The sequence below is a fragment of the Quercus lobata genome, chromosome 11, assembly GCF_001633185.2.
Source record: "Quercus lobata isolate SW786 chromosome 11, ValleyOak3.0 Primary Assembly, whole genome shotgun sequence".
Lineage (NCBI taxonomy): Eukaryota > Viridiplantae > Streptophyta > Magnoliopsida > Fagales > Fagaceae > Quercus > Quercus lobata.
This window is the reverse complement of record NC_044914.1, coordinates 11925738-11949373: the sequence shown is the minus strand read 5'-3', so window position 1 is coordinate 11949373 and position 23636 is coordinate 11925738. Positions and strand designations below refer to the sequence as shown.

Below are 23636 nucleotides of genomic sequence, written 5' to 3'. Positions count from 1 at the left end.
CAAGATTTTGAAAGCACAAGCAAAACCAAAATTAAAAAACTCTATAATTTCTTTTTCCATACACAAATAAATTAATAACAGCACTTTACGTTTTCTTTTTCTTTTTCTTTTTCTTCGCCTAGATATAGCCTGGGCCTCATTATATGGGTTTCTGATTGTGTGATTGATGCTGAAATTGCAGAAAGAACAACAGGATTTCAAATGGGAAGAAGAAAGCGTAAGTATTATATAAGCAAAACTCTACATTTTTTTTTTTTTTTTTAATTTTCTTTGAACTTTGGATTTGATTAATTTGTTTTGATTTCAGTTGTTTTTATGTAAAAATATGAAATTTTTTATAAATCTTTTCTGGGTTTCATTTAAAATATACATTTCTTTTCTTGCTGGGTTCCATTTTATGGGCATGTCTGCAGTTATGATAAAGACAAAAAAGGAGCACTGGTCCCTTTTTTTTTTTTTTTTTGTTGTTGCTAAGAATATGTTTTTGATCCGTGTACTTCTATTAATAACCTCCTCCTGCCCTGTGTGATCAGCTGTAGCATTATTAGGGTTACAACTATGGCTTTTTTACTCCATCAGTGTGCTAGAACCACTGTTGATACCCCAGTTTCAGCCTTGTCTTGGTTAACAAGAGTTGGCATGTGAAGAAAAATATTGAGCTATTGTGTCTATTGGCAGAACTAAAATTTTATAGTTTACAGTAATAGCTTGGTTCATATGGGTATAAGAAAATATTTTGAATTATTGAACTGATGAATTAAGGAGGGGCATACTATCTAAGGCAAGATTAATGTTACAATGTCTTTTAGGTAGCATCCAAAGGTATTTCTCCTCTTTTAATGTCCCTAGTGTTCTAAACTTGCTTGTTTCTTCTTTCTTATCTGTTTCACTATAAATCCATAGACCATTTCTAATGATTTCGGGGTATCATAAACTTGATTGTACTGTTTGAAGAAGAGATTGCAAGTTGGTCATTACTGACATCAGGCATCTTACTGCACTAATAATTAGGTTTAAGGATTTCAAGGTTGAGATTGGGCTTAAATAATTGCTGGATATGGTTATAAACTCTGGAGAACAAATGCAAAAAGGATAGTTTAAAAGAAGAGGAAGAAAAAATATAAAAGAGAGAGAGAGAGAGAGAAACGAGATAAGATTGCCTCAGAATCAAAAGAAGGCCTTTTTGGAGTTTCAGCTAGAAAATAATTACTAGAATCTCTATTGTCAGTAGGGTGCAACCACTTCAGATTCTTAATTATCGATTTTTTTAGTTATTTATCCATAACTTGCTTAAAACATCTGCATAGTGTTTTATTATTATTATTTCTTCTGATGTTTTGGAAAATTTAAATACTATTTCTATATGCAGAGATTTTTTGAAGAGCAAAGCAAACTTTTGAAAGGGTGTTGGCAAGAACAGGGGACGATTGGTAAAAACTTCTCACATCCTAGGTATGTGCTTAATTGTTTATTCTATACTGTTTTTTTATGATGACAAATATCTTAGTTGATCTCATATACAGAACCAATTGGTACTTATTCAAACTTTAGGGCTCTGTAATTGTGCAACAAGTCAGCTAATGAAGCATAGGGAAATCAAGGTTTTATAGCTTAAAATCACTTTATTCTTCCATGTAATACTTCTACACTAGCATGGCAATCATGGCTGAAGAGGGAGTCTTCTTGCTAATTTTATTAAAAATAAAAATAATTGTTACTAAAATTGTCATCGTTTCCAAACAATGTGGCAGTCTATGGAGTTCTGAAATCATAAGCTCAAATCTTGGTTTCTAAAACTTAAAACCAGGCTTGATCTCATGATTTTTTTAGTACCTTTTCACTTTTGTCTTAAGAGAGAGAAAAAAAAAATTGGTTGCATCTAAGGAATCAAAATTGCAATCCCATTTCAGTTCAGCTATAAATTTACCAGGAAAAAACTTTTGACTTCTTTCAAACAGTCCTAACTTTTTCTAACAATTTCTGATCCATCCTTCCTACACCATACATCCATCCTAAACTCTATCTTAAACTGTAATGTGGTTGTTTTGACTTACGAGCATATTTTTTGAATTTGAACATTGTAGCATATAATATAAAAACCAGTAGTGTGACTCTTTAATAATTGTCAGATAGATAAATAATTAGTTTTTTAGTAGTTGGAGGTCAGGATTGTCATAAATTAATCTTATCTTATTTTGGTCTTTGTAATCTATCCAAAACTAGCCACCATTGGCAAGGACATGGTCCAATGTGTACCAAAGTGGTATCAGAGCATGACGATGGACAAGAGTGTAGTTTAACAAAATGTTAGTTCTCTCATGACTAAGTTGGCAACAAATGCTTGAGAGAATCACAGGGATTTAAGCCATGCTCGAGCACGCTCTTCCACACGGAAGGACAGAGAAGCACACCTTGCTGCTTCAAGGAATCGCTCAGAGGGAAGAGGACAGCAGGTGGGAAATCATTGTGATCGTGGCTGTACTGTAGAAGAAGATGGAGACGTCATTATGGTTTTAGAGCAAATGGATAAGCAAGAAACACCAGGTTTCTCACTGCATGCCATTAGTGGTGACCAATGCACCCAAGACGAAGAAGGTATCAGGTTGAATTAATTAATAAGTCTTGTTTGTATTGTGGCACTTACATAACATGGATTTTATTTAGTCTTTGATGTAGTCTTGATCTCTTAAGGATAGTTAGCTTATCATAAAATCATAATGCGTCTTTGGACAATTATATGTTTTATATCTATTGGAAAAAAAATCGAATATAAATTTGGAGCTTTGTATGCACAAGTACAGGAATTCATTTTTCTGATTAAAAAATTATAAAGAAATGTGTTACCTTGTTTAATTATATCGTAAACAAGTCCCTTGTTTGTATGAATTTCTTGTTTTTATGTTCATCAGTGTCAGGAAATCAGGAGTGCCCCCTGCAGAAATGTATTGTTGCCCTTCCAAAATAATTTCGCAAGGAAAGAATGAACAGCAAAGCTTTCTTCCACCAATGTTCTCTAGAAGAAGTTATTCAGAACCCAGGAAAACAAAATCCAGCTTTTGGTTCAAATTGAAGGTGGTGATATTTCCCTTTTCCTCTAGAATTTTGAAATTGGTTTCTGTTGATTAACTAGAGCATTGGAGAAAGCTTCAGCCTTTTCCTGCCCATGGGGGATCTTGCCATTGATCAGACTACTTTCATTACTGAGTTGTGAGTTTTTTATTAAAGGAGTGGAAGGAAAAGATACATCCATTGGGATGGAAGAGAAAAGAAAGAATTTGTAGTGTCCATTTATTGTGTTGTTCTGTTCTCAGTTTATTTTTATTTTTTTATTACAAGTTGGTAATATTCTCGTGCCATATCAACCTGTTTCAACAACTATGAATACCACACAAAGTTATGGAAGTCAATTGAATTAGTGAGAGAAATCAGAGTCTTCTGAATATAAGAAGAGGGAAATTGATGGTTGATGAGGAACAACCAATCAACTCATCAGGTGTTTGTCGTTGAGTGATCTTGGAATTATTTTTAGATTTGTAGGTGGTATGTTTGCAGCTATTTTTGACATCTGACAAGTTGGTACGTAAGATTTTTCCAGACGTTCGTACATGGATGATGATGAAGAGAAAAAGAATAGCACTGTGTGGTTTTTCTTGTCTAAAATTTCTTGATCTTTTTGGTTCTTTTTATTTTCTTCTTTTCTTTGGCTAAGCAGTAAGCATATGTTCATGATTCGAGTACTTCTGTGTTTCCCAAAATTATTCTGGTTTACGGTATATTTGACTCAATGAAAATGGTTTACTCAACATACAACCCACAAGATTAGACTATAGTGTCAATCTTCACAAGGATGTGCTTCCTACGCAAAAATTTAGAAAAATCATTCCCTTGAAAGTTTATTGCAAATCAAGACAGACCAAAAAAGCTTAAGATATATCAAGTTGATCAAAGAAATGGAAATGTCCACAAAAAGAAAGTGTGGTAAGTGTGTCTAATAAGCTTTAGTTAGTGTATTTTTTAACAAAAAATTATACATGTATTTTACTTGTGTGTGTTTGTTCCTTAAAAAAAAAAAATTAAGGTAGGTAATTATTCCACATTGTTTAAGAGAGTGTGTGTATAATTTTCTCTATCCTTATTTAAAAGTTATCATGACTTTTGAGTGGAGTTTGTGGTGTGTCTTTGTATTAGAATTTTATTCTTGTTCCCTTACGTGTAAGAGTGTGTTTTTGTTTGTTAAAAAAATATATATTTTACTAAGTGGGCTAAATATGTAATGGGCCTAATCCTGTAGTCTATGATAATAAAATGATTAATTGCAGGCATAGGATAACACCCCAATAACAAAAGAAGAGGAAGAATAAATGGGAAGAAATTACACTTAATTATCCTAAACTATACCTCATATTACACTTTGCACTCTAAACTTTCGAATGCACGTTTTGTACCATAAGCTATAACCCTTACTACACTTTGTTTAAAGTACAAAGTGTAATTAGAAATATAATTTAGGGTGATAAAGTATAATTTTTTCATTGTTTTTAAGAGATTGAGAAGATGGGCAATTAGTTCTTTTCACGTGGTGTCGTATTTTTTCATCTAAGTTAACAACAAACTTGATATCAGGATGCAAAGTATAACAATAATCATAGTTTAGGGTGCAAAATATGCATTCAAAAAGTTTAGGGTCCAAAGTGTAATTGGAGGTATAATTTAGGGTGGTAAAATATAATTTTCCCAATAAATGGGTTAGAGAAAAACTTGATCAAATTCACTATTAGAAGATGAAATAAGGTGAATTAGGACACACATGTTGATATAGATAAAATCATTTGGGGAGATTATCTAGTGATAGGAAGCTTTTCTAACCTATTACACTTGCTAGATTAAGAGTTATGTGTTCAAGTAGTAGCAAGTCTCATTAGTGCCTATGTGATCTGACCACGCCATAACGCAAAGCAGTGGTTTAAGTGGTGTGGGGCAGTGACTACACTTGCGATCCTTTTTATTTTTATTTTTTTATTATTATTTATAAAATAATATAGATAAAATCCAATCACTAGATTGGACATATAACTCCACAAGAATATGTAAAGCCAGAAGGAAAATCACTCTTAATTGGTGCAAAACTTACACTGTGTTTGGTTGGGGTGAAAATAGGAATGATGGAAAACAGAGGGAGGAAAATAGGGTGAAATACAATGTTTTCCACTGTTTGGCAAAAGAAAGAAAATGGGGAGGAAGGAAAACCCGGGAGAAAGTTTTCTTTTCTGGGCCCACAATTTTCATCCTCCCAAATCGAGAGGAAAAGGCTGGAGAGAAAAGTGCTCTCACAGTACTTTTACACAAATGCCCTCTTTTTCTCTCCTCTTATAGCTACAAACACAACAATCTTTCTCTCAAATAACTTTAAACTCAAGCATAATCAAATTATCAAAATACAAACTCAAAAACACAATTTTAAAATTAATCAAATCATAACAATAAAAGCAAAAAAAAAAAAAAAAAAAAGCGAGAGCTGCAGAAAAAAAGAGAGAATGAGAGCACTAGCTGGAACGTTCTTGAATGAGGGAGAAAAAGAAAGAAAAGAAGGGGGAGATAAAGAGATAAGGACAAATGTGGATGGAGGAGAAAAAAAAGAAGAAGAAAAAAAGAAAAGAAAAGAAAAACATATGGATGAAATGAAGGCTGAGAAAGGAGAAATAATATGAAGAATAAAAAATCCTAATTGAGAAATGTTATCATAATATTTTCACAATAAATTTTAAGTAACAGATTGTTATTAGTTAATATTGGTGAGTAAAAAAATAATTTCAGTGGTGGGTTCAAATTAGAACTAGTAACAACTTTCTACATAAATTTTGTTGTGAAAGTATTGCGAAAAATATTGTGGACGTAACACTTCTCATTGAAAAATATAATTGTTGGTAAATTTTATATTATTTAATGAGTACAAATAAATTTATTTTTTACCTATTATGTAATAAGGGTATAATAGTCAATTTATATAAATTACATTTTCTATCCTCTCACTTTTCTTTTCAACCAAACAAAAGAGTTTTCCATCCTTCCACTTTTCTATCCCTCCAACCAAACACACACGAGAGAAAACTAAATATTTTCTATCCTCGCACTTTTCTATCCTCCTACTATTTTTCCATCCTCCCACTTTTCCACTCCTCCAACCAAACGGACCCTTAAGGAAAACAAGTATGCAAGAATTTCTCTACATAACATGTAAGAATCCATTTTTTTTATTCAATCAACTGTGTTGTCCATAAATTTTTTATTACCCGTATTTTCACATATAGTTCTTACCATATATGATGTCTTTTCATGAATGAGTAGTAAGATGAATTGAACTCGACACACTCTGATACTATTTGTTTATCACGTTCTTGAAAGTATAGTATTGTGACATTTGCACCCATACAAGTATAGTTGACATTTGTGAAGAATTACAGGTTTATATAAAAATTATAAAGATACCTTATGATGATTATGAAGTGAAATTACTTAATTATACTTGAAGTCACTTAATATGCTTGTAAACAGGTTTTTTTAAAAGAATAAATTAATTTATATATTAAATTGAATTTATTTCAATGTTGTGTAATCATTCTATTGAATTTTAGGTCTAAGGGTATAACCCTTAATTATTTTTATGTCATTACTCAAAAGTTAAAAAAATTTCTATTGTGACTGGTAAATTTATGGGTAGGAGATTTATGAAAAAATCTATGTTGGCAATGATGATATGGGTTATCCTCACTCTTGTTGATGTAAACGCTAATGACCATGGCTCTACTCTTAATGATTCCCTTGAATTTCATATTGCCAAAATAAAATTTATTGATTGCCTTGTATATGCATTTAAGAGGTGTCATGAAGTTAGCAAAGAATATATACATCCTCATGGACTTGCAACTTGTGCTTTTCCAATGTTTGATTACTGCATGGAGAAGAAAAAGTCACCAGTTAACCACCAGGTGGTTGAAGTCGCTTCAAAGTGCATGATTTCATGCCTTAATAAGAGAGATGAAAAACTTTTTTGTTTGGAAATCTGTTTCATAAATTGTTACGAAGAGCACCTAAAATAACATGAAGAGCATAACAAAGAGCATGTCAATCTTTACTCTGTGTGTGTGAGAGAGAGAGAGAATAATGTCCTTTTTTTTTAATGAAAAAATAATGTACTTATGCATGAACAATATATTTGTGAGGCTGTGAGCAACCATTACCTTATATACAGAAAAGAAGGGACTCTTAAAATTTTGTGTTTTTTTTTCTAAATTAGTTGTAGAAAGTTCGTTATGAATTACTTATGTTTTTTTGCCATAGAATGCTTAATGTTGTTACTGTTGGGGATTTCATGACCAAATCAAGGAGTGATAATGAAAGAACAAAATGAACACATCAAGTAAATAGAATTTAGAGATAGAAACTTTGATTACAACATAATAACAAGAGTTCTAATAAAATATACACATCCATAGGCAAAGATTTGCCTAAAATAGATGGTGCCAGCAATTTTCAATTCTGTTCTCATATTTTTCTGTTTTTTACTACACTTTCGTAAACCAAAAGAAGAATTAATTCTTAATGAATGAAGAGAATGGTCAAATTTTAAAGTCATTCCTACCATCCAATGATTCAAAAGAAAACAAAAACAAAATTATATTGAATTGTACACTTTGCTCAGCCATAATAATAAGAATTTTATTGAAGAATAAACTTTGATTACAAGGTTGTAAAAATATTATAGCTGATAATAAGTAACTTTTTTGACCATCACAGTACATATTTCCATTAGAAAAAAGGGAGAAAAAAGTCTTGCATGCTTGAAGATCAACTTGTTGGAAACTTCAACTCCGAGCGAAGCAAGGGAACATTTCTAAAACTTGCCTGTGTAGAACTTGTCCATCTTTGAAGGACAAGAGAAGTAGGAATGCAAGTTAAAAGCTTCATAGTCATGAAAACTAAAAATTATGTATTTATGTTGATAAGTTGGTAACAGGTAAGAGTGAAGTCTTTAAAGTATGGTAACGATTAACAACAAATTTCCTAAGTCCTAACCATCATGAACATAAGAAAATTAGTTTCAAAGCACAATAATGATCTATAATAGTTGTCAGTCGAGTTGTGGAAGTACTGCAAGTTATAAAAAACATGTAACCAAAGTGCCTAGAAATTAACTACATAAAGACTAAGATTAAAGAACCAATTTCATTTAGACATTATAAAAACAAATTTCATGGCCAATAGTCTACATCTATAGTAGTTTCTGGGGATGCCAGGACAAGTGAAAATCCAAAAAAGTCCATTTTGTATAATTTTGAACTTGAAAATTTGTACAACCAAGTGACACTCAATATGGATCATTCAAGACAATAAAAGCTTTTTTTTTTTAACAACCTGTCTACAAGAAGCCTTTAAAGTCAAATTTGCATAATTACCTCCAAATGCAAGTTAAAAACTCTATTTAGTTTCTTCTTTTTTCTTGTTGGATGCAGCTGCTAACTATCTAAAGCATGCTTTTTTTAACAACCTGAGATGAAATATATGTTGTCAAAATTTTTCCACAAAAGCATTTTTCAGTGTGTTGAATATTCATTTTTTGGTCAAACACTCAAACAGGCAGCTCCACAAGGTTCGATCTTTCATCATTAGGAACCTAATAATAACCCTTTGAAATTCAACAATAAAATTACCCTTCAGATGTTATAGCCTTATAGGCTTCAAACGACTAGATCATCTCATCTATTCTATGATTTGAAAGAACACCATGCATTATTGGCTCTCTCTTTCACTTGATAATGATATTCACAAAAATGCTAATAAATGACTAAACATGCAATATGAACATCATGTCAATGCTTGAATTGAAATAGTGGCAAAGTTCATAAACAGTTTATATATGGTACCTTTCATCTACATATGGGGCGGGTTGGAATTTATTGAGGTTGAAAATGTGGCATAGTTCATGCATGTTTGAAATGTTTTCACCAAAAATTGCAAAAGGAATGAGACTTCTAAGTCCGTATAGTTCGAAATTTAAGAGCTTCTATCAGTATCATACTATCATGTAAATGTCCTCTAGCATCTTACAAAATAAAACCCAGTGAGCTAAGAAAATCAGAGGGGGTGTAGACTATATGGCAAAAGTTACATGAAATTACAATGGTTTGCAGAAAAAGTAAGCCTCATCTGTCCAAGAACAAAACTCATATGGTTGCTCTAGGAAACCAACCCTTAAATTAGGGATGGACCTAGGTGGGGGCTCGGGCCCCCCCTGGGTCCATTTTTTTATAGTTATAATATATTTTATTTTTATAGTTGGGCCCCTTTCCAAAACCTTAGGTTCTCCTTCTCCTCAATAAGCCTAACTAGCCTCACCTAAATAGCAACTATCCAATAAAAAAACTTAACAAAAACAATAAAAACATTCACAATGGCGTTTTTATTTTAGCAAAAAAAAAAAAAAAAAAACTATTTTACCACCAAAGAACTAAAAAATCATGTGTTATTGGAGAAGCTAAAACTAAATTTTTTGCAACTATAGTAAACTAGTATAAATACCAATTAACTATAGCAGGTCGTTAAAAATAAAATACAATATTTTATTACGATTTTATCTCTTTCTTCAATTAAAAAATTCAAATTCTCTCGCTTCCTTTATTATTTAATGAGTTGTTTATATTATTTTAAATGAAGTGATAAAAAAATAGAACATTTGATATTGGGTGTATTGTAAAGTGAGGTAATAAAATAGATAAAGTAACTTTTGGAGGTGCTAAAAACTAAAATTTTTAGCACCACCACTATGAATACTCTTAACTTCAAGCAAAAAAAGAAATCATAGCCAGCCTAGTATTAGAAAAAACATTATTTTATTTTTGTTTGTCTTCGTTGGTATATGATTGCATCTTAATGTGTTTAGAGACAACGATTTTGAGTATTTATAATTTTTTAATACTATATAGATGCCTATTTGGAGTTTTTTTTTTTCTTTATACTCTGGCCCCCGCTAGCTAAAATCCTGAGTCCATCCTTGCCTCAAATAGCTGTCAGTAAATTAGACAATCAAATCATCTCATCAAAGCAAAAGCCCCCAAATGAATTGAACAAAACCCAAACCCCCCATTGTTTCATCAGTCACCAAATTCTTGAAGTACTTACAATAATAATCAAAAAATAACAACATCCAAAGGATCCCATAGATGTAATTGGAAGAATGGTTGCATTTTTACCTTGAAAACAATGACTTATAAATCACAGGATTTGATATAGATGAGCTGGCAGGAGAACAATGACCGGAGGAAGGAAGTTGATTACCCGAGGAGACTTTTTTTTTTTTTAGTGGGGTGTTACAAAAGAGTAATGTTAGGGACATAGAAATGCACAACTTTCTGCTATAACTTGCCACGTGACGAGTCGTGATTGGTGAATGTGTGATGGTGGGTCATGTGGGGACATACTTCCACCACTCACAACTCGCCACATAGCGAGTTGTGACACAAAGTTGTGCATTTTTATGTGTCCTTAGCATTACTTGTGTTACAAAATATTAGTAAACTACATGCACCTTAGATTGAATTATCATTTGTCTAACATAAGTGGATTATCTAGTGTAAAATATATGATTGAGCCTTTGTAGATAGTCAGGTTTACGGTTATGGTTGTTAGTCTGTTAGGAAGATTAGTTATTCAGTTATTTTTCCTTTCCATATACTTTGTTTCTTGTATACATGAGCACAGCCTGTACATTTTCTTCAATTAATTAAATCCGTATAAAAAAATTCCCAAATCTTGCATTTCAAAGCAAAACTTAAAGCTCGCTAACAACGTGTAATATTGTAAGAGAAATGTCTTTTAAGACTATCTCAGATAATTTTTCATGTTGCAAAAGTAAAAAGCGATATTGCATTTGACAGCATAAAAAACATAAACCACTACGAACAACAGAGCGTTTGGTATCTTTTCATGTATAAGGTCGGGTAATCTTTTTTGTGTTTCCTAGAATGATAGGGAGAAATTTTTATAGAGAATTTTACTAATACTAGAAAATGAATATTTTCTAACAAATCTATGGTGAATTTACAGCTCTATTTTTTTTTTTTTTTTTGATAAGAAGCATGAAATATTCATTCAACTAGAAAAGAGTCACAGTAGAGAGAGCATACAAACACTGAGAGAAAATCACAAACAATTACACGCCACTCCCCTCAATAAACCCAACAGCCCAGATTTCTGAGTTTGCATATTAACATTTTTGGGGTCTTTTTTCTTGGGCTCTAGTGATGGGCTCATTAAAAGGAGAGATATTACATGTGGTTTTCGGGCTGGGAAGTCCTTGGGCCAGAGCAGGAAACATTGGAAAGCCCAAAACCGATTTTTGGCCTTAGAGGACCATTGGGAAACCCGTGAGTGCGCAACAGAGGAGGGTGAGCAAACCGGCACAGAAGAACAGCTGCCTTTCTCCGTATCCATGCTCACCGGACTGATAGCCACTGGAATCTGGAAGCCGGAATCTTCCTCTCTTCTTTCGTCCTCCGACCCGCCTCCCCAAGCAGCACAGAGCTTCTCAAAAATCCCCCTTCTCCAATCGGACAGGTCATGAGACCCAGACCGAAGGAACCAACCGGAACCCAAAACACCACAAATAAAGCAAGAGGAAGGCAGCCACTCCATTTTAAGACAAGATCTGAAATAAAACTGGAAGAACTTTATTTGTTTATCTACATACCTTAGATCCAAACCCATTTTCCAGGCAGATCTTGGAGTGGACTTGAAGGCTCGCACACACTCCTCAAGGATGTCCGATCTCGTGACTGAAGTGGAGCTTTCATCATCCTTATATGTGGTGAGATGAAAATGCAGAAGTTCTCCAGTGGTAGCTTGATCCATGCTGCTGAGGGAACCTTGAAGGCAACAAAGACTTAGAGAAAACCCAAACAGGGGAAGAGGGCTTGTACCACGGCAAGAGAGAAATAAAAAAAAACTCCTACTGAGGGAGAGAGAAGAAACTTTCTCTCTCCCTCAGCAGGAGAGAGAAAGTTTTCAGCAACGTCTTACAGCTCTATTTTTTTGTTGTAAAATATTTTTTTAGCATTTTCGGGTGCTAACTTCATTGTAAAAACTTGGCCAAACTAAAATTATTTTCGATTGATTAAGAAAATGAAGTGAAAAAAGTTGTATAGCATTTTATGGTAAATTTTTTTGTAAAAACTTTCCACACATTATCACACGGCCCAAACATCTATTGTGTTCTTATTGTGTTGAGGGTAGGGGGGAAATTATCCTGGGCCCACCAAAAAAAGTTTACCCCTCATTTATAACTAGAGTAGTTTTAAGATTATAAATTATTTTACAATTTTTTTGCCACAATTGCAACTTTGACGGGGCAGATTGTGAATAATAAACCATTACTTACACTTGAAACTACCATTTTTTTTACCAATCACATTCTGTCACGTTACAATTGTGGCAAAAAGTTGTGAAAAATTATACAGTCTTAGACTTTTCCTTTATAATTGACACATAAATTGAGTTTTCCTCCTTTTTCTTTGGTCAAATTTTTTCTTATAGATATATTTAATACATATTATTTCTCTTATTTTTTAAATTTCATTTTAAATAATATAAATGAATAAATTTGATCAATGTCTTGGTTCATAGCCTATAAAAAAAATAGGGTAAATTTCAAAAACCTACCCTGAGGTTTGGGATATTACCAAACACATCCAAAGGTTTTAAAAAATGACCAATTTGGTCCTTAGCCACTAACACCGTTTGGGAACCGTCTATTATTATTATTTTTTTTTTTTTCATTTTCTTCTTCTCTCCCTTCACGACAGATTTTTTTTTTTCTTTGTCTCTAACCTCCAGCTCTCTTTCTCTCTAATCTCTACAACTCTTATGGCCGACCACTCGAGTAACTCCATCTTTGAACATCACTGCCACCACAGGTAGTGGTTCTGCTCGTCGCCCTACTATCATCGTGCTCTTCTCTCTCTATCCCTCAGATTGGAGCTCTCCCTTCTTTCTGTCTTTCCGTTCTCGAGCTTTCTCCAGAAACCAAACACCAACCATGGCCAAGCCTCCATGACTCTATCTCCGATTAGCCTAAGTCTAAGCCTCCTCACCCATCAACTCTCCTCACTGAAAATCACTCTTTTCTCTCTTCGATCTCACCGATCTAAACGGAGTAGAGCCTCCATGCTCCTCCACAGTGAACCTCAGCCAACACCACCACAAAGATGGTCTCTCATCCCTCATGTCACTTTTCTCTCTAAAACCTGAGACCAACAAACATCTTCTCCCTATCCGATTCTCATTCCCTCAAAACCCCAAACCCACTCTTCGATCTATAAGCTAAAGGGTCCTAGACGACGTGTGAAACCTGGATCGGCAGTATAGAGGATGAGAAGATGAAGGATCCACTGAGAACAAAGGTCTAGTAGCGTGTGGGTCTGTGTTGGCCATGAGAGTTTTAGAGACTAGAGAGAGAGAGAGCTGGAGGATAGAGACAGAATAAAAAAAAAAAAAAAAAAAATTCCTGGCGTGAAGGGAGAGAAGAAGAAAATGAAAATAATAATAATAATAATAATAGACGGTTCCCAAATGGTGTTAGTGACTACAGACCAAATTGGTCATTTTTTAAAACCTTTGGGTGTATTTAGTAATATCCCAAACCTCAGGGTAGGTTTTTGAAATTTACCCAAAAAAATATTAGGGGGAAAAAGAAAGAAAAATGCGTGTCATGCATAAATTTTGCCCCCTTTCAAGTCAAATCTTGATGCTTTGCCATTGTTTATGAACAGCCACATTTGGATGATGAACAATATTGTAGTGCAATAGAATCATGTGAATATGCTGTATTTGGAAGTTGATTTAATGCCACTCTAAAAGCATTCACATCAACTTTCAGTTAAAGTAATCCAAAAAAACTCTACTTTTTCTAATCTAATCGTCTATATTTTTTATACACACATCAAACTCAATACTTTATTTTTTATTTTATTTAAATATTATATTTTATCTCTCTAAAATTCTATATGAGCATTCATATCAGATCATCTAAAGTCTTCTAAAATAGATCTACAGTGCAAATTTTACACATTTTGGGCCAAAAAACAACCACATAAGTGGGTGTAAAAATGTGTAAAATCATGTATATATTTCCATGAGCTACAGTACCCGTGTAAATATACACGGGTACTGTAGCTCGTTTATAATTATTTTATTAATATCTTCTCTCTCTCCTGCATCTGACTCTCTCATCTCAACTCTCTCTTTCTCATTTCATCACTTTTCTCTCATCTCAAGTTCTCAACTCTGCAAAGCCGATTCCCATAAAAAAAAAAAAAAAAAAGCCTCTGCAAAGCCGATCAGCTTCTCCTTCTACTGCAAAATCTCAGGCTTCGAAGACGAAGACGGCGCTAGCTCGGCAAAGATCTCGCGTGGCACGGACTGAGTCCGATCTGCGAGTTTGGGCGGCAAGTGAGTTGGGAACGCCGATCAGCCTCTTCGATCCAACAATCCGTTTGGAAACGAAGACGGTGACGGAGAATTGATCGGACATGGAGGGTGAGTGGGTCAGATTTGCTGTGATTGTGTCGTTGTTGTTGTGGAAGATCGATGAATCATTGTTGTTATGATTGTTGTTGTGTCGTTGTTGTTGTGGAAGATCGATGAATCAATGGCCGAATTTTGTTGAAGGGTGGTTGGTTGGGTGTGGGTGTGGACGGAGAAGACGAGGTGATGAGTCTGTGCGAGAGAGGAGAGGGAATGAAATAATAAAAAATGTAAAAAAAAAATGAATATTTTATTAAATAAATGTGTAGAATAGATAAACTGATGTAGGTGTTTTATAAAAGTGGATGTGTAAAATAGAAAAAGTAGGTTTTTTCTTGCAAAATAGACAGAAAATTTGCACGAGCTGATGTGGTTGCTCTAAGAGCACTTACAGCAAGGCTAATAAAATTGCTAAAAAGCTAATTTAACATCTCAAACCATAAAAACATGCCTACAACAAAGTTGCTATGTTATACTTTTGCTTTTAGCTACAGTGAGCTATTATAGATAACAGCTCACTGTAGCATGAAGTTAAACATAAAAACATTTTTTTTATTCCCAACGTCTCTTTTATCTCAAGTCTCTTCTATCTTCTCTCTCCTCTCCCTTTCTCTTTGATCTTGGTCTCTCTCGCTACTCAGACACTCTCTCCTCTTTCTGACTCTCCCTCTCTCTTTGATCTTGGTCTCGCTCCGCCAAATGCTGAGATGGTGGCGCAACAAGGCATGGTTGCGTTCTGCGTGGGCACCAGTTGCAGGAATTCGTGGGTTTTGGTGGTCTGGTTTCAGTGGGTTTCACCGGTCTCATTTTCTTCTCTCTTTTTCTTTCACCAGCTTGCTTTCTGTCACTATTTTCTTTCACCCCAAGAGGTAAACCTTGAGATTTTGGGTTTGGGTCTGAGTAAAAATCAAAAGAGATGAAGATGGCTGAAACAATGGCTGCCGAGAAAGGATGGCCGGAGTGTGGGTTTATGGAGGTGTGGTAAGTGTGGGGTTGTGGGTTTGTGGAGGATGGCCGGTCGGAGCATGGTCGTGGTTGGTTGTGGGTTTGTGGAGGTGGGGCTGTGGGTTTGGGATTATGGATGTGGGGCTGTGCTGTGGGTTTGCTTCAGACGAAAGAGGAGGATAGAAGAGAAGAAGAAATAGAGAAATGAATAAAAAAAAAAAAATGAAAGGGAAAGAGAGAAATGAATAAAAAATAAATAGTGTTTAGATAATGCGAAAAATAGAAGTTTTGGCTAATTGTGTTGTAACGTGTGTGGGTAAAATAGATAAAATAATTTTGCTAAAATTTTTAAAATTTTTAATGTGAATGCTCTAAACAAACATCGTATACTGATATTCTCTATGTGCTTTTGCTTTGAATCTTGATGTACTGTTTTTACCTGTGGGAAAGACTTGGGCTTTGACCATAAATGTGGCTGTGTTTGGTTGCTGGAAAACGTTTTCCGGAAAATACATATTTTCCGGAAATGCTAATTTCTGGAAAAGGAAAATGAATTCGGGTGTTTGGCTGTCTCGGAAATCGTTTTACGGAAAATCAATTCTGGTGTTTGATTCGTCCAAATATTTTACGGAAATCGTTTTATGGAAAATTAATTCCGGTGTTTGGTTCATCCAAATATTTTACGGAAAATACTTTACGGAAAACTTTTTCCCATGTTTGGTTCGGAAAATGCTTTACGGAAAATAGTTTGGATCATTTTACGGAAAATGATCTAGAATCTGACCCAAAAAATCGTCCATCCATGAATGAAGTTTTGGAGGAATTGGAGAAGATCAATTTAAGGAAAAAGTAGCTGAGCCGAAGCATAATCCTAAGCCCAATAAACGCAAAGAAGATAGGCACCAACATCACCATAACTATTATAAGTCTCCAATTCACCAAAACCATGGTGTTAATCGAGCTGGAGCTAGAGCTTAAATAACTAGTTTGAAGCTATATTTTGCTTTTATAGATAAAATTCAAGAACCTGCATTCCCTATACATATCTGTAACAATACAAAAATTATGGTCATTTGGTTCAACATCAAACATAATCATTCGAATATACCCATAATATTTATATAAAAACAGCCACATCAATCGTTCACCATTGGCATTACACCTCAATGGCATACAAAAATGATACCTATTTGTGGTATCTGAACAGTACAAATACATAATTTGGGCAATTGTATCGTCCCAATAATACAAAAGAGTACATATATAATACATTGATAGGTCAATATTAATACTACAACAAAAGTTAATTCCTAAATCTACCATCACAGTCAACATGAAATAAGCAAATCAAATTTGTGAGAAAAAATAACCATCTAACCACAGCTTCCTCAACCTAGCATTCTTGGCTAAAAATCCACGTGTCGTCTTCTCATTCTCACAAAGATGGTCGAAGGCAGTAGCGAGCATATCTTCGCTATATCCATCCGCCATCATAGCTATTACCTCATTATACAAAGTTGTATAATCTACCGGGCCCCAATTAATTTCTTTCAGAGCGACAGCTATTTCCTTCAGCTGATCATACAGATCAGTCAGCACACTATCATCAGCATTAGAAGCTGCATGCCCTCTTTTGCGGGACTTGGAAATTCCCGACCCAGTGGTGGATGATTCATTTGCGTTCTTCCCCTTTTCAACCACACATTCCTCCACATTATCTGCAACAAACTTTGCACTATCCCCATTATCCCCATTATCTGGCTCATTTTCGATATCCACATAGGACTTAGAAAAGCCACCTGTGGCTGTGTCCTTCCCCACCACAATCGCTAATTCATCGTAAAACTCAATTTTTTTGTTCAGATACTCGGCATGCTTCCGATGTGCTTGTAAGGGAGAAAAGAACGTATATAACAATGCAATAATAACTTCACTCATAAATTCAATATAAAAGACTATGTAATAACAATTAAAGCAAATACTCCATACTTTTTCCTACATTTTCTCAGTAATCAAACAAGTAATGCAAAAAAACTCTCAAATAAGGATGAAACAAGTCAATACATTATGTTACTATTATGCACACTTCACTGCTAAGAGAGCCCAATTAAAAGAAAAAAAGAAAAAAAAATTAGAACAGCAAGCACAAATCTTTTGGTTAAAAACTTTGTTTTCTTTCATTCACTTCTTCCTAGCAACCAAATAGAAAGATCAAAGAAAACAGTGGGTCCTTAATTTCCTATTATTCCCAAGTCATAGCTGAAAAAAACCCATTAAAAAAATCACCTTAAAAAGAAAGTATCAATATTTTCTTTACTTTCCCAACATTTTATTAGCAACCAAACCGAGAACCAAAGAAAATTGTAGCTCAGACACATACACACATATAGATAGATGAAAACGCATAGATATGTATAGATATAATACATAGGCAAGGTGACATGAAAGTCATGTTTGGAAAACCTTATAAAAGCAATGGAATCCTAAAAAGAATGACATTATAAATTTCATATAAAAGGCAAAAACATATATTATTATCTATATTAAGAAAATATAGTTGGAAGCCATACCATAACTTCTTCTTGGTATGTTTTAGCGTCACAAGTTATCATTTTCAGATTTTCGTCCCAACCGAATCCACTCTTCTTTCTAAGAGCTTGAATAGTTCCCCACATGGACCTTAGAGTCCGCATCCGGTTCTCCACAAATACAGGGTGGCACTCAACCCCGAAATGGGCCGTTATCTCCTTCGCTACAAGAGCAAAGGAGCCGGCCCTAAAAGTATTAGAGGGCTTATTGCCCTTTCCAGCCTCCTCTGTAAGTATCTTTAGCATCATCTCATGCATAGGTGGCAGCCACCTAAATTGCTTACTGCCGCTAACTTTTTCTTTGCCCTTTGACATTACTACATATGAAAATAGTATAGTGAGAGTAGCATTTAGTAATTACGCTCGGAACATGAATAACAAATCAAACACACATACAACCACGCTTATGAATGTGCACAACAGAATGGAACATGCTAACTATGGAAATGACAATGTAATACCATCAAATAACAATGTAATGCTAAAAATACTTTTTCATTACATCACCAAAAGTCTATATTACATACATTGTCTTTACAAAAAAACAAAAAGAAAAAACACATTACAATCATAGAAATCTAAATAAAGTACTACTCTCCACTCCTGATATAATCAGACCACATGGCTTGACATATCTCATCTCTTTTAGCATTCCATGATCTACTATCTTCGACGGACTCCCGACGGGATTGTGTTTCTTGTTGGTGGTCACTAAACTCTACTTGGTTCATGGCATCTTCCATAATATGGTCATTTGGTTCAACCCCCATAATGTGATTATGAACCACACAACACGCTAACACTACTTTCACTTGGGTTGGGAAAGACCAATATGGTTCTGCATCCAACACTCGAAAACGTTTTTTCACCACTCCAAACCCTCGCTCAATGGTAGTTCTCAATGAAGAGTGTCGGAGGTTGAACAATTCTTGCGCATTCTCAGGAGGACGATCACTAAACTCTTTCAAGTGATATCGTACACTCCGATACGATGACAATATTCCATTTTTATTACCATACCCAGCATCACCAAGATAAAATTTACCTACATATATTAAAAAAAAAAACCAAATCACTACTATGTTTAGGAAAACACATAATATTTATTAAACTAACAAACCAAAAGGCTGAAGTAATCGTGTAATACCATCGGGAATTGAAAATCCCCCTGTCCTAGCAAATGCATCATTTAATACACGTAAATCATGTGCACTGCCTTCCCATCCAGCCAACACATAAGTAAACTTTAAGTCAAAACTAATGGCAGCTAACACATTTTGCGTGGTTCCATCTTTGCGACCACGAAATCTTCCTTGTATTTCAGGTGGCACAGATGCACGAACATGTGTACCATCTATTGCTCCAACACAATCCTAATTTTCAACAGACATAATGGTTTAAAATTACATAAATCTTCACAATTTACAAAAACACACAAGTCACAATATTTACCTTAAAATATGGGTAAAACCTTCTGCTATTCCTTATCTCTAGAGGTGTATCTTCGCTACGCAGTCTTATTAGAGCTCTATATAATTTCAGGACCCCCCTAAGGACAACCTTGAAGTATCTATGAACAGTCTCAGTTGATCTATAGATCCGACTAGCCATTACACGAAACCTCATATTATGACCAATAATGTGCAAGAAAATGAACACTTGCTCCATAACAGACATGTGAACAGTCAGACGTACGTGCTCCCCCTCAGTGAGGATGTGACATAAGTGGTGGAAAGCTATAGGCTTCATCCTAAGTTGATTCACACAATGTCTCTCACTTCCATGCAAAACACTATTTATGTATTCCTCTCTCTCGGCGGCATGGTTAACATAAGGCGCCCTAGGCAGTTTTCTACGTCTACGTCGTAATTTCTTTAACAATGCAACCCCCACAAGGAGGACAGATGCAACTGAGGCAAGAATTGCGGCAACTGAGGCAAGAATTGCGGCTTTGGTTTTTTTCTTCATCTAACAAAATCACAAACATTGTAGTCTAAGAGGTATGTAAACAAGTATGCTATTGATTACACCATAAATAAAATCAGCCACAAACATATAACATCCAAACCATCACATTGCATTCTATTTACACTATAACAATACCATCACATTGATAACTGCACATTGATATAGCACAATACCATCACATTACATTCTATTTATAATCACCTATATACCCAAAGCACCTTCAATGAAGGTTTAAACACACATATATTGGTCTGCAAGAACATAATAACACCAAGCATGGGTGAAGCCCCAAAATTTCTACACATAACCCAACTAGCCAAATTCTAATAAAAATCACAGCAAAAACCAATCATGCATAACCAGTCAAGCCCCAAAATTCTAAAAAAAAATTTCAGACCACAAACCAATTGGGAATAACCTGCAATCAGAAAAGTCCCAAAATTGATATATGCATCACCCATAAATACACAGTTTCATAAACAATGGATAATTAAAAAAATTAATAAATAACCTGCAATCAGAAAAGCCCCAAAATTTCATATGCATAATCCACAAATACACAGTTTAATCGACAATGGATAATTGAAAAAATTAATAAATAACCTGCAATCAGAAAAGTCCCAAAATTTTGATATACATTACCCACAAATACACAGTTATAAACAATGTATAATACAAAAATTAATAAATAAAAACATGTAAATAATTATATAAATATTTATATAAATAAACAACTAAATAAATATATACATATATATATATATATATATATTTCAGAGATCGGATTGGGAGGATGGGCTGGATCGGTGAGGTGAGTGGATCGGAGGTGAGTGAGTGTGTGGATCGGACGTGTGGGTCGGAGGTGAGGTGAGTGTGTGGCGGATCGGTGTGAGTTTGAGCTGTCACTCACCGTGGGTCTGCGGCGTTTGGCGCGGTGGTCGTCTGGCAGAGCTCGGCGTGACCGATGTGAGGTAGATCGGTGTCGGTTCGTGGATCGTTGGCTCTCGTTCTTTTTGTGTTTGGTTGGCCGGATCGGAGCTCTGGGTGGCTGGATCGATCGGGGTTTGTGGATCGTTGGCTCTCGTTCTTTCTCTCGCTTGTTGGCCGGATCGGAGCTCTGGGTGGCTGGATTGATCGGAGCTCTCGCACTTGATCTCGCTCGTTGGCTTGATCTCGTTCGTTGGCTTGATCTATTCTGCACTTGATCTCGCTCGTTGGCTGTTGTGTTCTTCGATTGTTTTTTTTTTTGTTCTTTCTCTCTCGCTCTCGTGTTGTGTTTTTTGTTTTTTCTCTCCCTCTCTCTGTGTTTTGCAAGACCCGGAAATGAATTGAAGTGAAAATGAAGGCAGAAATTCATTTCCGTGGTCAAAGTGAAAATTTCGGTCAACAGGAAATCATTTTCCGGAAAATAATGTTTTCCGTGACAGCCAAACACATGCATTTTCCGAAAATTGATTTCTGAAATTGGTTTTCCGCCGATTCAAACGCAGCCTAAAAATCAAAAGAGATGAAAATGGCCGGAACAATGGCTGCCGAGAAAGGATGGCCGGAGCGTGGGTTTGTGGAAGTGTGGTAAGTGTGGGGTTGTGGGTTTTTGGAGGATGGCCGGTCGGAGCATGGTCGTGGTTGGTTGTGGGTTTATGGAGGTGGGGCTGTGGGTTTGGGATTATGGATGTGGGGCTGTGCTATGGGTTTGCTTCAGAAGAAAGAGGAGGATAGAAGAGAAGAAGAAATAGAGAAATGAATAAAAAAAAAAATGAAAGGGAAAGAGAGAAATGAATAAAAAATAAATAGTGTTTAGATAATGCGAAAAATAGAAGTTTTGGCTAATTGTGTTGTAACGTGTGTGGGTAAAATAGATAAAATAATTTTGCTAAAATTTTTAAAATTTTTAATGTGAATGCTCTAAACAAACATCGTATACTGATATTCTCTATGTGCTTTTGCTTTGAATCTTGATGTACTGTTTTTACTTGTGGGAAAGACTTGGGCTTTGACCATAAATGTGGCTGATGTGGTGAAAGATTGGTTATTGATTGCGTTTTCTTGGTCTATTATTAAGAACACAACACCCCTTAATTTTTTTGGGTATGGGCTTGCTTTCTTGGATGTTGCATACTATAACTATTCCAAATTGCAGGCCTTTAAGGTGAAAGAGGTGCAGAAGAAGGCGTCACAGGCTGACGAAGAACAAATAACAAACCCAGATTCGGTTTCACCAAAAAAAAAAAAAAAATCAAACCCAGATTAATTAAAACTCCCTTAAACATTGCCCAACCCATAACAAACACAACCCCAACTACACAAAAATCAATCCAAACCAAACAAATCAACCCATAAAAATCAACCAAAGAATTAACGCAAACCAAGTAATCAACCCATAAATTTTGATATGCGAGAATGACTACAAGAATTGACCAATGAATCAACCCACAAATTTCGATTTGTGAACATGTCGAAGCACGTCAACCCACCGTGCACTAGCAACCATAGCACCCACCTGGGAAACCACCACTCCCACTGCAAAAATCAAACCACAAACACAAACCCAGTAACCATCTTACAAATCAAACTAAACTCATCAACCACCGACAAAGCAAACAAATATCAACACAAACCCACAAAAATCAACCTTTAGACACCTAGATTTGCCACTGCCAATTCAAACATCCACTACCACTAGATCACGACCCAAACTTAGTACCACCACCACCTATTGATGTTGATCAATGCATGTGGGAGAGAGAGACAGAGAGTCAGGTGAGAAAAGAGTGATTCAGCGGGGAGAGGAGAGAGAGAAGATAGAGTAAAAAAGAAAAATTATTAGTAGTAGCACGAGTAATATGTCTCGCTGGTTGTAGTGATTTTAGGAGCCTTATGGCGCAAGCATGATAGGTTCGGGTGCACCACATCTACTGTGAAGTAAATGAGTGCGTCGATTGTCTCACAAAACGGGGAAACCACCAACAGCAAGTTTTGACTATAAATGACACCTGCCCTACTTTTGTGTATTCATGTTATGCAAGGGATATGCTCGCCATAGGGAGTAATTGATTGTGTGCCCGACGGCTGGCTATAGCTGTTAATGTATGAACATTGTTTATAAGTAAATAAGATCTTCATTTCTTCCACGAAAAAAAAAAAAAAAAAATTTTGAATGTTAATTTTTTTTTTGTTAGTTTGTTGAGATTGATGCGTGGCCTTTTTGTGGGATTTTACTTTTTAGTTATATTTTTAAGGGAAATGCTAATGAAGGGCATTGATTAATAATCCATTTAAAAAAAGTTTTTATGGGAAAAGAAAAAAACAATTAATATTTTGACAACTTTTTTCATTTCCCATAAAAGTAGTGTCAAAACTTTCCTAAAATGGATTATTAACCAATGTCCTAAGAGCACTTGTTAGCATGACCCTATTTTTAATATTAGGCTAATTAATCGCTAACCTTGCGCTGCATGAGAATAACTACTGAATGATGTTCAAGTGAAAAAAATAAAAATAAAAATTTGTGTAGTAAGCAAAAATGCATGAAATTTAAAAAAAAAAAAAAATGATCATGAA

General features: G+C 35.0%; 2 protein-coding genes across 6 annotated transcripts in view; one reads left to right on the top strand and one right to left on the bottom strand.

Annotated features, from left to right (window-relative positions):
- Positions 1 to 23636, top strand: part of LOC115968078 (putative disease resistance protein RGA4) — a 68996-nt gene that overhangs the window by 3425 nt on the left and 41935 nt on the right. The window contains exons 2-3 of one of the 5 annotated variants that reach the window (XM_031087287.1): positions 182 to 217; positions 1370 to 1452. The exons of the other annotated variants lie outside the window; for them this stretch is intronic. The gene's annotated coding sequence lies outside the window, so the exon portion shown is untranslated. The remainder of the gene's footprint in view (positions 1 to 181; positions 218 to 1369; positions 1453 to 23636) is intronic. 5 annotated transcript variants of the gene reach the window in all.
- LOC115968080 lies at positions 11139 to 12053 on the bottom strand. The gene is made up of 2 exons (XM_031087288.1): positions 11744 to 12053; positions 11139 to 11593 (listed from the first exon to the last, which is right to left on the bottom strand). Exons 1-2 carry the CDS (start codon positions 11902 to 11904, stop codon positions 11197 to 11199), a joined length of 558 nt encoding a protein of 185 aa, XP_030943148.1. The 5' UTR covers positions 11905 to 12053; the 3' UTR covers positions 11139 to 11196.